Source organism: Dermacentor albipictus, chromosome 5, assembly GCF_038994185.2.
Source record: "Dermacentor albipictus isolate Rhodes 1998 colony chromosome 5, USDA_Dalb.pri_finalv2, whole genome shotgun sequence".
In the NCBI taxonomy this organism is placed as follows: Eukaryota; Metazoa; Arthropoda; class Arachnida; order Ixodida; family Ixodidae; genus Dermacentor; species Dermacentor albipictus.
In genome coordinates, this window is record NC_091825.1 from 4,678,978 (window position 1) to 4,695,403 (window position 16,426).

A 16,426-nucleotide genomic window follows, 5' to 3' on the forward strand; every position below is an offset into this window, starting at 1 on the left:
AAGCTTGAGACCAAATTAAGGACCGCGCAAAGAGGGAGGGAACGGAGAATTCTAGGCATAACTCTAAGAGACAGAAAGAGAGCAGTTTGGATCAGAGAGCAAACAGGCATAGACAATATTCTAATAGACATTAAGAGAAAAAATGGCGCTGGGCAGGGCATGTAATGCGCAGACTAGATAATCGTTGGACCATTAGGGTAATAGAATGGGTACCAAGAGAAGGGAATCGCAATAGAGGACGGCAGAAGACTAGATGGAGTGACGAAATTAGAAAATTTGCGGGTACTATTTGGAATCAGTTGGCGCAGGACAGGGGTAATTGGAGATCGCAGGGAGAGGCCTTCGTCCTGCAGTGGACATGAATAGGCTTATGATGATGATAATTTTTATGCATGCTGTAAAAAAATTCATTTTTTTCTGTTTTTAATGGGCTATTGTGTTGCGTTGATCCTCTGCATTGATCCCCCTATGCTTGTACCGAATGTGCACTATATTTCGCATCCGGACCCATCCACTAGCCTGCAGCTATTGGGTCCAACAGTCTTTTGCATATGCGCTGTAACACCTATGATGATGATAATGAAGAAAGAAAGAAAGAAAGTTAACTGGAATGGAAAGGGAACGGTACAAAGCGCATTAAAATAAAGGCATGGCATATGTTGATGCTTGTGTAGCCCCAGCCAATGAATACTGTACTGGATTAAGAAAAAGAAGAAGCGGGTAATTGCTCACTTAGAAGACCGATAAGCATCCAAAGCGAAGCAACTTGAGAAATAATGATGTTGAAGCTTCGAAGACATTACAAGAAAAGAAAAAGAAAACACTGAATTATCGCGACGCCACAGCACAAATCGCCGTAGAGATGTCAAAGTCCCTAGCTATAACGAAATTATTTTTGAACAGCTCTGATAGTGTACTGCAACAATGCATATGGTTGCTTGCGTACGGTCAAATGCTCATATACTGCGGCATAAAGCTCACGGTACGGTGCGAAAATGCTCTCGCAGCAAAAGCGAAACATTGTGCACGGACATGCATGCAGACGCGCAGCTGGTCACCGCGAACCCATGCGATTGCTGCACTGAAGCTTCATTCTGTGATGCTCCATTTGGTTTACCGATGGCCCACTATAAGAACATATTTCACATAGTTTTCTCTCAGTGATTGCTACCTTTAATGCAAGAAACCGGTTCGGGGGAACCGATCGCGGCAACTGCGCGCAATGTCCCAGCTTACCATACGTAGTAGGTAAAGAGATAGCGTCTGTAATCCATTCTGTGCCTTCTGTTTGTCTAAGATTATTATTTTAAAGGTAAGATGATTCTGTCATTTCAGGAGTACTTGCGAAAATGTCCAGGAGACCTCCCACATAGTATGTTTATTTAGCGCCAATAGCCAAACCTATGTTGAGTGCACCGCCTTATCCCTCAGACTACACAAGTATGGCGCTTCCGACAGATGGCGGCTCCGTAAGTCCTCTCCCCCAATACCGACATTGTTATAGTGACGGCTCCGTCGCTACAGTGTTGTTGTTAAAGTGGCGGGCCCCGTCACTGTAGTGCAGACGTTAAAGTACCGGGCCCCGTCACTGCAGTCACTACCATAGAGTTAACAGTTTTTAGCATGTGAAGGAGCGACCACTGAATAAAGGATAAACAATATATGGGTGTCAGTATGTATCTATGCATACATAGAGTCATGTATTACAGTAAATTGTAATTACAATAAAACTTGCTATTGTAGATAATGACCATAAATAACTTTTATTAAAAATGATTGAGAAGCTATACTGCCTTTTTTGGCCATCAATATTGTTTTTCGGTCATGGGCAAACAATGTGAATAATGCTAAAATGCTGAAAAATTTTGAATTTCGTTTAGCCAAAAGGGAAAGCTTCAATAAACTTAAATATCTGAGGAAAAATAATCTCAGAAGCACACCTTTTCTTTGTGGCCCAATATAAACACTGCCTTTGTCGCCCCTACCAATAAGCAGCAAGTGCACTAAGTAGAGACCAAACACACGCGTCGTACAGAAGGCACAGCTGCACTTACTAATTTGCTAACCTTTGTTCTTGAAGCTAATGTGGCGGGGGGGGGGGGAGTGCTGCAATAGGAAACATGAATTTGCAAATTGCCTGACATGCAAGTGCCCTCTGTAGTGGCAGTCAAGGTTCATTCTCAAAACCCACTGCCCGGTCGATATGATTCCACCATATCGCTGTGAGCAGCAAAGCTTCAGCCACCACTTGATGTTCTGGTTGAAATACATTTCACACATCTTGAACCAAGGCTTTCCACGTTTCTCTCATCAGCACTGCTGCTACCGGAAATTGAATAACATATATTAGCTGCCAAATGTTCTAAGCTCTAGTCACTCTCAGCATTCTACAACAATGGGCAAATAAAACTCATGTTGCACTATGCAGATTGAGACTAGACCCACCTGCACTTCAGGCCACTGGTCCCCTTCCTCACGAAGCACTCGCACAGAGTACAAGGGTGTCTGCGGAACCTCCGTGTACTTCTGCAAGATTTTTGGGAAACAGAAACAAGTCTCTTTAGGTTGGAAATGGTGCAATGCCCATTATATTTTAACGTCTCAGCAAAGGCCACCCACAAGCATCAGCAACCATCATTTCTTTGAGCAGGATGGCTCTCAGATATGCAACACTGTCCGTCCCAGTAGACAAACGGCCACAGAGCAGCTGCCAACTGTCTTTATAATAACTCTTTAAGCTCTTCTTCAGGCTGATCTACTTGCAGACACACAGCAATGTTAATGGAAATGAAAAAAATAGGCAATCGCATTCTACACATTCCATATGTGCTTCAATAGTCAGTGGGCCACTGAAAACGCATTTCAAGCCATGGGCAACTTCTCATTTGATATCTTGACATATTTTTGCAGAATAAATACTGTTGACGTCAAGAAATTATCACCTTCATTGTGTGATTTTATTGTGATAGCAATTATATAGATTCTCCAAGCGCGTTTCTGCTGTCGGTGTCACCGTGATGTTCCGTAAAAGTCCAAGTACATCGCCACCGTATCCTGTATGGGCGAGTGAAAGCATGCACGGTTCAGTCGACAATGGCAGCTCTATCTTGTGCGTGCAAGGAAAGAAAGCCAGGAGGTAGTGCGCCATCTTCCATTATGCGCAAGGCACTAGGGGTTGTTGGAGAAGTATGGGAGAGGCCTTTGCCCTGCAGTGGGCGTAACCAGGCTGATGATGACTAGGGGAGGGGTTTCTACTCCGGTGGCCACTGCATATGGCACGGGAGCACGGGCCCTATCTTGAAGCGATCTGCGATGGGGACAGAGCGCATTGTGTTCTCGCTGCTTAGTTCCGCGCTGAAGCGAGAGGCGGCACGAAGATCAATTTCCTTGCCACTGCTGCCATGTTTCCTCACTGTTTCCCCTCCTTGGGTGAGTACCCTAGCAAAATCTGTCAAGCGAAAAGTGTAATACCTTGCATCCATAGGCACCGACTACAGGGAACTCCTGGGTCCAAGCCCCTTCCAAAGTTTTCAGGGCCGAAGCCCGAGCGCCCTCCCCTCTAAAGTGTTATTACCAGAGTTCTTACCTACATCATTAGAGGTTTCTTTACTTTTTCAGTTAAAATGTTATTGTGGCTAAAAGCTTACTATATCATTGCTGGTGTGGACATGCACGTCTTTTAATTCATACTTTTGCTTTACTTTTGGAAATCCTGGCAATAGGAGGACAAGAGCATTAGAAGCATCAGTGGTGGCTACTTTATCCACATTTCCTCACTTAAATATGTTTTTAATTATCCACTGTGAACTACATGCACAGAGACAATATATTTAAATATATACTCAGGACCAACTTTATTATATTTTTAAAGAGAAGGAGGTAGCCAACTAACAATTATTTCTAGCGGTAAGGGTAGTCCATGCCCAGAGAATGAAAATGCATGTTCACCTCGTTTCAAATTGCTTTGAGGCGTGGTTTTCTGACCCGGAAAAAAAAACGCTGCAGACTTCAATGACTACTTTGGCAGGGTCTTTTATCGACGGTGTGTGAAATGCACGTGAACTCTATTTGTCTCACAATTCCTTCTCTTTCCAGTAGGCAATGCAAACGACTCATTAAAAATTTTTGAAAACCTCTTCTAATAACTTGCATTTGTTGTTAGAGATGGAATGTAGTGGTCATAAATGTATACCATATTTTCCAGTGTATAAGTCGCGTTTTCGTTCCTGAATTTTTCATGGGTGCATCTTATTGAATGATGCGACTATATACATTTGTTTTCCCCTGGAAAACAACTGTTGTCCAAACGGGAGTCGATGCTATGGCTATGCGACGTGCGCTGGTTTGACCTCCTCTGGCATTTGCTATGGGTTGTGTGCATGCTATGAAGGTACCGAGTTCTTGTCGTGATCGCGAGTTGCTGTGCGAGAAGGATGGAGCAGCAATGCAAGCGGCGGCAGGCCGACCGACGTAGAAGTCGTCACATCTGCAGATCGCTTTCAAGGTACAGCGCACGGCGCTGCGCAACTATGCAGTTGCTACCAGAGTACAAGCCATCCTCCCGCGCTGCCTTCCCGCTTTCCTCCCTTGTGCATGATTCGGCTCACTGTCACACACTTTCACTCACGCATATGGCAAAGGACGCACAGGACGATATTGTCACGTAATAGTGACAGTGAAGAAGGCAGCAAAACTGTGATTAACGAAACAAGCGTTTTATTGGGCGAACTTGTGCCCTCAAAAGCAGGCTACACTCAATGCTCAACGAAAACGGTGAACACTGTCGGCATCTGATCAGTGGGTCAAATGCGTCGGCTTTTGTACATCAGTCGTGGAATGTTCCAGAGTGGGACTCGCGTGTCTTCCACAAAGTTTTACACTATTCGCGCCACGCATACATGCAATTATATTACACAAGGTTCAGTGACAGACAGCGGATGGAGCCATCGATAACATTCCAGAAACTTCCGATACATGCACTGCGTCCTGCGCTGTGTGATAACATTTGTTAGGTGGTGAAACGTGGTCGCCCGATAAAGATAAACAAGTAACCGTATCAATGCATCCCTCTTAAAAAGCATCGACCCGATGCTGCAAACAAACGAAAGTAATAAACAAAAACACCTGTAGCAAAGAAAGAACAAAATAAGGAAGTTCATCAACGTGCATAAAAAGGCTTAAGACGCACCACGCGGACCACCTAAGATTATGCACAGCGCCGCTGTGAATGTGAAATGCCATCTGGCACGACCTTAGTCCAGTTCGCCAATACGTTGGATGATCTTGAAGGGTACGAAATAGCGTCGCAGTAGTTTCTTATTGAGTTCTCATCGGCGTATCGGGGCCCAAACCCAAACACGGTCGCCGGGCTGGTACTCGACGTAACGTCGTTTGAGTTTGTAGTGTCGGCTGTCGGTACACTGCTGGTTCTTGATCCGTAGGCGGGTGAGCTGTCAAGCTTCCTCGGCACGCTGGAGATAGGTGGCGATGTCAAGATTCTCTTCATCGGTAACATGCGGCAGCAAGGCGTCAAGAGTCGTCGTCAGGTTCCTGCCGTAAACCAACTTGAACGGGGTGATCTGTGCTGTTTCTTGCACTGCCATGTTGAAAGCGAAGGTAATGTACGGCAGGTCTTGTGTTCGATGTCCCAGGTCTTGTGTTCGATGTCGACGTAGATTGCTAGCATGTCGGCGAGGGTCTTATTTAGGCGCTCCGTCACACCATTCGTCTGTGGGTGGTAGGCAGTAGTCCTCCTGTGCCTTGTCTGACTGTACTGCAGAATGGCTTGGGTGAGCTCCCCTGTAAAGGCCGTTCCTCTGTCGATGATGAGGTCTTCTGAGGCGCCATGTCGCAACAGGATGTTCTCAACGAAGAATTTTGCCACTTTGGCTGCGAGACCTTATGGCAGAGCTTTAGTTTCAGTGAAGCGCGTGAGATAGTTTGTCGCCACAACGATGCACTAATTTCCGGATGTCGACGTTGGAAACGGTCCGAACAAATTCATCCCAATTTGCCGAAATGGTTGGCAAGGAGGTTCGATCGGCTGTAGTAGTCCTGCTGGCCTTCTTGGTGGTGTCTTGCGTCGCTGACAGTCTCAGCAATTCCTGACGTAATGGGCGACGTCGGTGATCGGATGCAGCCAGTAATACCTTCCCTGTATCTTCGATAGTGTTCGGGAGAATCCGAGATGCCCAGCGGACTGATCGTCATGCAGGGTGTGCAGTACTTCAGGACGCAGCGCTGACGGAACGATAAGAAGGTAGTTGGCGCGGACAGGTGAAAATTTCTTCACGAGTAGGTTGTTTTGTAGCGTGAATGAAGACAATCCGCGCTTAAATGCCCTAGGCACAACTTCGGTGTTCCCTTCCAATTACTCGACGAGGTCTTTTAGCTCCAGTCTGCTTGTTGCTGTTTAGTGAAGTCTTCTGCGCTTATTATTCCGAGGAAGGTGTCATTATCCTCGTCGTCTTGCAACGGGGGATCCATAGGGGCGCGAGATAAGCAGTCGGCGCCAGAGTGTGTTCGTCCAGACTTGTAGGTTACCGTGACGTCATATTCTTGCAGTCTGAGGCTCCACCACGCCAGCCATCCTGAAGGGTCCTTTAAATTAGCCAGCTAACACAATGGGTGATGGTCGCTGACAACTTTGAATGGCCTGCAATATAGGTAAGGGCAGAATTTCGCTGCAGCCCAAATGATGGCGAGGCATTGCACCTGTCCTTTTTCCTTGTGATCAGCTACAAAGCACAAATAATCTTTCCAAATTCCTTTTCAGTCGTAGAATAATTGCCTTCCGCTTTTGACAGCGACCAGCTAGCATAAGATATCACTTGTTCAAATCTGTCTTTCCTCTGGACTAGCACGGCACCGAGGCCTAAGCTACTGGCGTCAGTGTGGATTTCGGTATTGGCATCCTCATCGAAGTGCGGAAGTAGCGGCGGCGACTGCATGTGTTGTTTGAGTTCTTGAAATGCATCGGCCTGTGGCGTTTCCCACTTGAACTCGACATCACATTTGGTTAGGTGTGTTAACGGCTCAGTGATGTGTGAAAAGTCCTTGACAATGTGCCTGTAGTAGGCACACATGCCAAGGAATCTACGCACTGCCTTCTTGTCGATGGGCTTGGGAACATTGCGATGGCAGCGGTCTTCTGCGGGTCAGGGCGTACTCCAGATTAGCTGATGACGTGGCCTAGGAACAGAAGCTCATCGCAAGCAAAGCGGCACTTTTCTGACTTCAGAGTGAGCCCTGATGACTTGATGGCCTCTAATAATGTTGCAAGCCGCCTAAGGTGATCGTCGAAATTTCCAGCCAAGACAACGATGTCACCAAGTAAACAAGACATGTCTGTCACTTCAATCCTGCTAACATCGTGTCCATGACGCGCTGAAACTTTGTAGGCGCCGAGCACAGTTCGAATGGCATGATTTTGAACTCGTAGAGGCCATCTGGCGTGATGAAGGTGGTCTTTTTGCGATCTCTCTCGCCGACTTCTATTTGCCAGTAACCAGACTTGAGGTTCATCAATGAGAAGTCTTTAGCGTCGCAGAGCTGATCCAATGCGTCATCTATCCGTGGAAGGGGTTATACGTCCTTCTTCGTGATCTTGTTCAGTCGACGATAATCCACGCAGAAACATAGAGTTCCGTCCCTTTTCTTCACCAGGACTGCAGGAGATGCCCACGGACTTTTTGACGGCTGGATGAGGTCGATGATTGCGCGGTGTTGGCTCAGGAATTCCATTCCAAGAATGACGTCTCGTGAACACTGTTGGAGGATAACGAAGGTGGCAGCGTAAGTCCGGTCATGAATGGTAAGTTTTGCCGTGCAGATTCCAGTCGCCGTAATGAGGTGTCCTCCAGCGGCCCGCCTTCCAATGCAGCTTTAACTTTCTTCAACTGGGGGGCAATGTGTCCACTCCTTACCGAATAATCGGCCCCTGTGTCCATTAAGGCGGTGACTGCATGGCCGCCAAAAAGCTCGTCGAGGTCGGTGGTTCTTTGTCTTGCATTACAGTTAGGTCTTGGCATCGGATAACGGCTGCATCGCGTTGAACTGTGGCTGGTACGTGGTATCGTCAGGTCGTCTTTCGTCGGCATATTCTTTGCTTCCAGACTTCGTCGGGACGGCGGCGCTTTGTTGTTATGTTGTAGAGATAGTCTCTTCGGCGTCTTCGGTGGCGGCAGAGGATGTCCGTCAGTTCGACGAACAGCAACTGTACATCTATCGGTTGCTGCTTTTAGTTTTCTGGATGTGGGCGGACGGACCATTCCCGGGCTGTGCCAGCGTATCGTCATTGTTGCGGAGACAGATAGCGGCCTGGTGGCGGCGAATGGGACAGTCGTCGAGAGTTACACTGAGTCGCGGCTAGGTAATCGGTGATGTCACGTTGGCGCTCCCCAAGCTGTGGACACGGCGCGTTGACGGCGAACCCTCTCAGTCTCAAGTCGCGGTATGGGCATCGGCGGTACACATGGCCGGCTTCTCCGCAGTGACAACAGAGTGGGCGGTGGTCGGGAGTTCGCCGAATGTCCGCCTTCCTTGCGTAGCTGCCCTGGGCGACGGGTGGGCATGCTGGCGGTGGCGGTGGTGGACGATGGAATTGCGGTGTTAGAGGGCCCTGGCGCAGTCACGGGAGAGGACCTTGACGGTGTGCGATGGCTGCTTGGGTCATCGCTTCCGGCTGGGGTTGCGGTAATTGTCGTTGCACCTCAGGAACACCAAGCGATTGCTGAACCTCTTCTTTCACGATGTCGGCCATCGAGGCCACTTTAGACTGCAACGGAGGCAAGACCTTGTGCAGTTCTTCGTGCACAATGGCCCTGATGGTCTCTTGAAGGTTGTTCAAACTCGATCCTTGGATGGCGCACTGCGGCGTGAGAACTTGTCGGTCATATTGCCAAGTGCGCACATCCAGAGTTTTCTCGATCATCGATGCCTCTGTACAAAACTCAGGTACGGTCTTCGGTGGGTTACGAATCAGTCCGGCGAAAAGTTCTTGCTTGACGCCCCGCATCAGGAAGCAGACTTTTTTCTCCTCCGACATTTCCAGGTCAGCCTGCCGGAAAAGATGGGTCACCTTCTCCGTGAAGATCACTATGGTCTCATTGGGAAGCTATACTCGGGTTTCTAGTAGCGCTTGGGTGCGCTCTTTACACACGATGCTTGTGAATGTTTGCAGGAAGACGCTTCGGAACAGGTCCCAGGTCGTTATAGTGGCTTCTCGATTCTCAAACCACGTCCTGGCGGCGGCTTCCAATGTGAAATAGACATGTCGCAGCTAGTCCTCGCTGTTCCAGCTGTTAAACGTAGTGACCCTCTCATACGCCTCCAGCCGCTTTCCGGGTCCTCCAATGTGGAACTGCAGGACATGGGTGGCTCCCATGGGTTGCTGCAGAACTATTGACGAAGCTGTGGGTGCCATTGGGGCTGTCTTGGCTAGGATCTTCTTGGTCATCTCTGGTAGAGGTCCGTGTTCTGGGAGCAGCTGCTGTAGCCGGCGCCTTGGTCAATGTTCCGGGACGACGTTGGTGTTGTTGTTTTTGTGGTCTGAGCTTGGATCCCTGCTTGTCAGGGGCGTCCGGTACATGAACGTAAACCAGCTCCACCAGATGTCACATAGTAGTGACGGTGAAGAAGGCATCAAAAGTGTAATTAACGCAACTAGCGTTTTATTGGGCGAACTTGTGCCCTCGAAAGCAGGCTACACTCAATGCTCAAAGAAAACGGCGAACACAGGCGGCGATCGGCGAAAATCTGATCAGGGGGTCAAGCGCGTCGGCTTTTATACGTAAGTCATCGAATGTTAGAGTAATTGCTGGGACCCGCGTGTCTTCCACAAGGTTCTACACTATTCACATCACGCATGCATGCAATCAGACTACACAATGTTCAATGACAGACAGTGGATGGAACCATCGATAACATTCCAGAAACTTTCGATACATGCAGAGTTGAGTTGTTGTAGGCTACTGGTGGGATTAGCCTTGCAGTTGCTGCCGGCAATTGCTCCACCGTAGCGACACTTAAAATAAATAAATCACATAATCAGACACAGACCTCACTACTACAAATGGTCACTCCTCAGTTCACCATGCGGAGGCCAAATCCGTGTCCTCTAGGTAATTTAAAAGAAGGCGAGAGACCTCTTTCCTACACAACTGGTTCCCGCGCGGGAAAACAATGTCCAGAAGAAAACTGTCAGGAACTCCTGTCTTCTTGAGGGACCCGAATGACACCCTCCTTTCCGCGTTATACACAGTACAGCACATTAGGTAATGTTCTATGTCACCGGACACACCACACGTTGAACATAATGGTGATAACGCCAGGCCAGTCTTATACATCCACGCAGGGGTACGAGAGAGCCTGTGCGAATGTGGAGCAGTAAGGCGGCTTGGTTTCTTTTGAGACCCTTGATCACACATGGCTTGTGAGGTGAGCTCCAGAAAGAATGAAGTGGCACAACACCGCTTCTCTGAAGAGTCTGTTGTCCTCTTGAGGCACTCTTCTCAATGGATTCCCGGACCGCTCTATGGGCGAGGGCACCCATTGGAAACGTATGGAGAAGCCTTTGATATGGAGATTGTGCACCGATCGTAGGGAGACATAAGGCCTCAGTAGGAAACCTGTGCTCTAACCTTTGATACATGCAGACGCGTCCTGCACTGTGCGAAAACATTTGTTAGGCGGTAAAACCTGGTCGCCCAATAAAGATAAATAAGTACACGGGCGAATATTATCGCCATTGGATATTATACAGAACATTGTGGCGGCCACTACAGCTGAAATGTGCCTGGAGTGACCGATACGATTGCGCATGGACCAGTGCTTACGAAGTGAAACGTTGCTGTATTTCTTTTTTAATCGCGTACCGAATGAACACGTGCATCTTCTACACCAGCACGACTTAAATACGTTTTTTTTCTTTTTGGGAAAACTGCCGTTTCGAGGGGAGTGTGACTTGATAATGATGTGTGGTGTTTAATGGCACGAGGGTCAATTGTGGCCAAATAGCACCAGAGCAGTGTTGTTATAGCTGTGAGATGGTGTATGTAGCATGGCTGTAAGTGGGCTTAAAATTACTGCAAAATACCTAAAAACCATGCCATGAAAGAATGAGCATGTGCACAGTGAGGCGTTAAATGTTTAGGAGTTGACAGTGTTCGGAGATAAACAATAAGGACAGTGCCTGTGAATGATCATGTGATTGTCTAAGTTGGTGTCTATTTATGCAAGGCTGAAGGATATCGCTTGGCCTACACAATAGAGAAACACCTGCTTGAGCAGGTGCAATGAGACCTGCGACAGTTGTGAGATTATAGCAATCCCTCGTTTCCACGTAAAAGAGAGGGCTGCAAACATGTCATACTGGTTAGTAGCCCTGTGTAGATATAATTTGCAAAGTGCCAACATCACTGAGGAATGCCATCACTGTGAGTGTTTTAAAAAGTGGTTCTCTTCCGAAAAATAATGCAGGATGTAGTGGAATACACTTGTTGTAAATAAGAGGAAAATATTTCTGTGAGTTTCTAAGTGCTTACATTCTATTAGGACATGTACTACAGTGAGCATTTCCCTACATCTGCTGCAGGTGAGGGGTCCTTTACCTGTGAGAAGGAAAGAATGGGTCCCAAATGTGTGTGCTATTCTCAGTCTGGTGAGTGTCACATATGTCTGCCTTGCTTTTTTTCCAGTGGCCCAGTTACCTATTTGGGCCTTTACCAAGTACAGCTTATTTGGCGTTACTTTATCCCACTCTTGTTGCCAGTATTCTTTCAACTTCATATGCAGGAAAGGTTTTAGATTGAGGACTGGCATTGCTACAGTGCTGCCCGCGGCTTCAGGGGTGGGGGAAATGTTGCATTACAGTCAGCGAGCACATTGCCTTCAATGCATCTATGCTCAGGCACCCAACTTAATGATGTGGTGGTTAGATAGATATACCATGCAATGCTCAGAGTATAGCTCATTAAGTTTCAGTTTCAGTTTATTCAGACATACATTGCCTGCGTTGAAAGGACTAAAGGCAGATGAACTCTGCCTGAATAAGGTCCCTCCACCTATACATTTGCTCAGAAGCAGTGAGAATTAAAAAAAAAGAAAACCAATGGCTTTGTATATAAGAGCACCACAAAAAAATTGTTCAGAAATAGAAGTAACATCGCAATTAGGCATCTTAAATTGAGGAACAGAATCACACAATAACGCAACAGCAATAATCTATAACAAGAACAAACGTGTACATAACTGGCAACATATTAAAGAGTACAAGATTGTGCAAGCGTTATACAAGATGTAACATAACCATTACCAGCAATGTATAACTGTTAGAGAATGCAGCAGAGTACAAAGGTTATAGAACAATAAAAAAGTTTTTTTATAACTGAAGAACTTATTTAGGACATAGTACCAGACAGTAAGTGTAGTGTAACATTTTTCTTTAAACTGTGTATGGAAGTACATTTTTCAATAAGTTCATGGATATAACTATTGTTGCGGAGAAGGTTACATATTAGGCAGAGCAATGTTTGATTTCCGTAAATGGTTCTGAACAACGGCATTCTAAATTACGAAACAACTCTTTTGTTACCCATGGTTTTCTACATTTCTTATGTGCCTTTTTTTGCCTAACGCAAAGGAAAAGCTTCTTCACAACAACCTTTAACTTTTTCTAGAAAGATGCCGTATGAAATGCCTGCGTTTTCTTCCACATAAACATCCGACCAGTCAACACACTCTATCATCGAGTAAAAAGCAGACACACATTTGATTAAAACTACGATAAGGAACTGGGGGAATGCAAGCGGGGTGTATTTTGTTTTTTGGAACAGGAAAGATACAGAATACAGTTAAGTGGTAGCTCAGATCTATGACTAATTACACACAGATCCGAGTTTCACTTAATCTGGTTATTCTTGTCAGCGAACATATAACCTTTTTACAAGAGAATGACTCAATTATGTCTAAAAATTGTCCAGATAGTGAAGTGTCAGTTAGTAAGTCAATGTTAAAATCGCCAACCAGGACAATAGGAAGCATTGCAGAGGACATATATTCACAAACAGACGTGATATATTCAAAGAATGCTTAAGCTTCACCAGAAGGTGGGCGATAAATTGAAGCAATGACTGTCCCAGCGCTGTTAATGATTGATTCATAATGTGCGGCAATACCACAAAACTCCGACAAGACATCATAGGCAATATCATCCTTAATATACAATGAAGTTCCTCCACCTCTATGACCTGATCTATAAGCATCCTCAGACCTATAGCCAGAAAAGTGTACATCTTAAACATTCTGAAACCAAGTTTCCGTAAATGCTATGAAGTTAAAATTATAATCAAGGGATTCAAAAAATGCCTCTGTTTCACGTAGCTTGTTTCTCTACCTTCTTATATTTGCATGGAAAACTGACATGTTATCGCTTTTTCTGCACAGGATATGTACTAAGGATTTAAAAGAAGAAACATAGTGATACATATATTTAGCGAAGTACCAAAAGCAAGAATCATAACAAGGAAAATTATAAACTGTGCAACCTTGTAGCCGCTCAATGAATCTTATCAAGATCAGCTTCGCAATTGATGCACACTGCCCACTGGCCAGATGCCTTACATATGAAAAGCTTTCCATTCTTTTGCCATGAGAACTCATAGTGCCTTTCCTGAGCCTTTGCCATCATCATCCACAGAAGTTTCTTATTCTGCGGTGTCAAATTGTCTCTGAAATGTATCGCTAATTGAGCACCTGTAAGCTAGTTTTTCTTTGCCATCCATTCATCGCGCGTGACACATGATGTGAAACGAACTAATATTACTGAGGTTTTGCCAGGCTTATTTATTTGCCAGTTCATTCACCCTAGCGAGTAGATTGTCGTTTTCAACATCTGGCAGTCCCTGAATTTCTAGTTTCTGCCTTCTACTGTATTGTTCGAGGGTGGTGATCTCTCTCTTTAATTCAAACACTTCCTGCTTATTGTTAGAGGATTCCACCATACCGATTATTCTCCGAAGGCTCATGATTTCTGCAGATTGTTTTTTCATTTCTGCAAGTACCATGTCGTACTGTTCCGACAGATGCTCAATGGAGCGTTCCATTTTCTCGACTGTTTCCTTAATTAAAAAAAGGGCAACCACCCTACTCTGAACTGCAGGTAACTGAGTCAATTTTCGATTAATTTCAATAATCACCTTCTCCAGTGCTTTTTTTTTCATCCCACAAGTTACCACTTGTACATTGAGTGCTACGGGCAGCTAAGACAAGACATGTTTGGCACTTCCATGTTCTTTTTGATGTATCACCTTTAGCTTTGAAGGCAGTTTTGCTTATGCCCAAGCATGTTCCCAAATGGTAACTGTAGTTACATTCAGAAAACGTTGGATTCACACAATTATCTGGGAGCAGCTCATCACGCGCAGCTTATTATTTGTTTCTGCATCCCACATGTGCGACCAATGGTTTCGCAGTTTCTTTCGTAAGAAAGGCTTCACATCAGTGACTGGGACGGCAGCGGTAGGATTAACAGCATGCAATGCAATTGGCATGGCCCTCCGGTCCGCCAGAACATTACTCTCGATGTCCCAATGGCCAGGCACCCAGCATGTATTGAATGACATGCTGGTTCGATAGATATGCTTTACACAGGTAGGAATAAAGTTAATTAAGTACGGGATTTTTTGTGCTTACAGAGTGACATCAAGGCCTTCACAACAATAAGGGCATCTGTATATATTTATTTCAAAATACTGCAGGCAGCAATGCTGCCCTAGCAGGAGAGGGTTACAACAAGTGCAATGACAAAGATTTCACAAAGGAATCTACATTTGCACAATCATAAACAGACGCTGGCAGACAATTCCACTCTTCAACTGTGAGCGCAAAAAAAGACTTCTGAAACATTTTCGTCCTCGCAAAGTACGGGTAGATAACATTCGAGTGATTAATTCTAGAAGACCTGTGTTGTGCGCGGGAAAGATAAGTTTCACACGGGAGACCGATTTTGTTCTGATATATCAACTAAAGCATTTTTAGTCTCGCAATCTTTCGGCGGACACGGAGGGGTTCCAGATTCAGTCGCTGCAACATGTCAGTAACAGATCAAGAAGACCGATAGTCAAATACAATAAACCGGGCAGCGAGGCACTGAATTCGTTATACTTGTGCGATATCTTTACCATAGTATGGGTCCCATACTGCGGATGCATACTCAAGGACTGGTCAAAGTGCGCTATGCCTCGAGTTTAACAGTTGACGCATAGCACTTCACACATAACTGCTTTTTGGAGTTTTGGTTTCCTTATATGCATCACAGCCGACAAGAGTGCATTGGCTTCAGTCGTAAAGATACTTGTTTCCGGATGCAGTACATCAGATTCCGATAAGCATGGACTGGCGGCTGCATAAGACACCCCGGCATGACTTGGAAGTGTCTGTGTAGAACTCTGTGCAGGAGTGCTTGTACTGCAGTTATAGGAAATGCTTTTGGATTTTGATCTCTGGAGCATGCTTTCTAACTTCTAGAAAGGATATGTCACATTGTACCACTTGCCACTCCCAAGGAGGTAACCACTTGGTTGGATGTATTAAGCGATGCTCGAAAAGTGGGACATGCATTTCATGGCTAAGCTCCCTCACACGCAGCGAGAAAGGCTACCTGTAATTACAGAGGGACGATTACGAAAAAGTGTAGCACACATCGTTAATGGCATTAAAGCATGGATGTTCATGATTAGAGCGTATTTTTAGAAAATATGTGAGGCTGATGTATGTTCTTTGCAGATGGAGTGATCATTCATTTGATTCTGCGTACAGTGCAGTCCACTTATAATGATACCACATATAACGATATATCAGTTATAACGATGGGTCGACATGAGAGTGTCATTTTATGCATTAGGTCTATGGGGAAAAAAACATTTGTAACGATAGGTTATTCACCGCATATCGGATACAACGGTCAAAATTTTGCTGTCTGAACGGCGTTCTCCGTGCCAAATAATCATAACATTTGCATTGCTTAGTTCCCTGAAACAAACGATGTCGAGACGAGGCGATGTTTACCTCCATAAGTTTGTATCTGCTGCCATTACCGCGCAGCGCGTCCCGCCCTGCCCGCGCAGCGGAGAGTACCTGAGTAGGCGCAGCACGCCACAAGATGGCGCTAGCTGCTTCGTGTGCGTAGTATTTGTGTGGCGTCGGCCACAGTCACTCTGAAAGATAGAGAAAAAAAAAGCGACAAGCAAAGCAGCGCGGTGTCTCTAGCAATAGCAGGCTGACGCCACTGAGGCAGCGTGCAACAAACGGTACAACCCAGTGGCCCAGTTCGAAGATGGCGCCGACAAAGCGCAAAGCTGTGTCACTTGACACGAAGATGGATATTTTGCAGGACTCTCGACGCGGCTTCAAGGTGAGCACCCTGCTC

The 16,426-nt window shown here is 45.9% G+C and overlaps 1 protein-coding gene across 1 annotated transcript in view; it reads right to left on the minus strand.

The window, feature by feature from the left end:
* The window catches only part of MAPk-Ak2 (MAP kinase-activated protein kinase 2), a 472,971-nt gene that overhangs the window by 74,420 nt on the left and 382,125 nt on the right, over positions 1 to 16,426 (minus strand). The window contains exon 9 of the mRNA XM_065450685.2: positions 2,446 to 2,526. Coding sequence (XP_065306757.1) covers positions 2,446 to 2,526 — 81 coding nt within the window. The remainder of the gene's footprint in view (positions 1 to 2,445; positions 2,527 to 16,426) is intronic.